The sequence below is a fragment of the Egretta garzetta genome, unplaced genomic scaffold (assembly GCF_000687185.1).
Source record: "Egretta garzetta isolate BGI_Z169 unplaced genomic scaffold, ASM68718v1 scaffold898, whole genome shotgun sequence".
Taxonomy (NCBI): domain Eukaryota; kingdom Metazoa; phylum Chordata; class Aves; order Pelecaniformes; family Ardeidae; genus Egretta; species Egretta garzetta.
In genome coordinates, this window is record NW_009260629.1 from 126013 (window position 1) to 126949 (window position 937).

A 937-nucleotide genomic window follows, 5' to 3' on the forward strand; every position below is an offset into this window, starting at 1 on the left:
CTGGAGCTCCGGCTGCCACCTGGGACCCCCGCCTGTGGGGTGCCAATAGCCGGCCCTCGGCCCTGCGAGACCCAGCAGCACAGATGACTCTGCTCCCCCCCGGCCAGCCCCACAGCCCAGCTGGCCCCAAACCTGGCTGCACGTGGCCGTGGCTCTCAGCAGGGCCTCGCTGTCCCCCACCCTAGCCCCACAGCTCCTGGCAGGGACCCAGCCCCGGCCCAGCACCACAGCACCCCCAGCTCAGCCCAGGGGCGGCTCCTCCAGCCACCCCTCAGCTGCTGGCAGCCCTTCCACCCCAGCACACCCCATGGCTCCCCGCAGCCCCACAGCCCTGCACTGACCTCAGGAAGTGCACGTCGGAGATCTCCTGCAGACAGAGCCAGCAGAAGAGGCAGCCACAAACCGTGCAGTTCATGCGGTTGCAGCTCCCATCGTTAATCTTCATGATGAAGGCACTGCAGCGGGGACAGACCTTGATGTCCTCGGCCTCAGCTGGCGGGGGGAAGATGAGATGGGATGGTGGGGAGCAGGGCAGGACAGTGCAGGTCCACCCCCACACCCTGTCCCAGGATTACAGCCTGTCCCATGGGTGTCACGGTGAGCCAGGCACAGCAAGACCCCACTCCACACCCCCAGCTTGACTGGCACACGTCTCCACGCAGTGGCACCCAGTGGGACCACTGGGTCCTGGCTCCAGCATCCCCGCAGGCAGGAAGGTACAAAGGCACCTGACTGTGCTGCTCGGCCATGCCACATCCCTGCCCTGCTTGCTCCCACCCCGGGACAGAGTCTCACCATGGGCTGCGTCCTCTGGGTGGGCTAGCTGTGCCGCAGGGTTGGCCAGGCTGGGGGCCGGCGGCATTGGCGCGCAGGGGCCATCGGGGTGCCAGGGGTGCTGGCAGTGGTAGCAGAACTCGGTGCCGCAACCCTCACGCCC

At 67.8% G+C, this 937-nt stretch overlaps 1 protein-coding gene across 1 annotated transcript in view; it reads right to left on the bottom strand.

The window, feature by feature from the left end:
- Positions 1 to 937, bottom strand: part of LOC118452955 (E3 ubiquitin-protein ligase RNF19B-like) — a 4660-nt gene that overhangs the window by 2444 nt on the left and 1279 nt on the right. Inside the window, exons 2-3 of the mRNA XM_035900941.1 lie at positions 796 to 935; positions 342 to 492 (exon numbers count right to left, since the gene is read on the bottom strand). Of these exons, the coding sequence (XP_035756834.1) occupies positions 342 to 492; positions 796 to 935 (291 nt within the window). The remainder of the gene's footprint in view (positions 1 to 341; positions 493 to 795; positions 936 to 937) is intronic.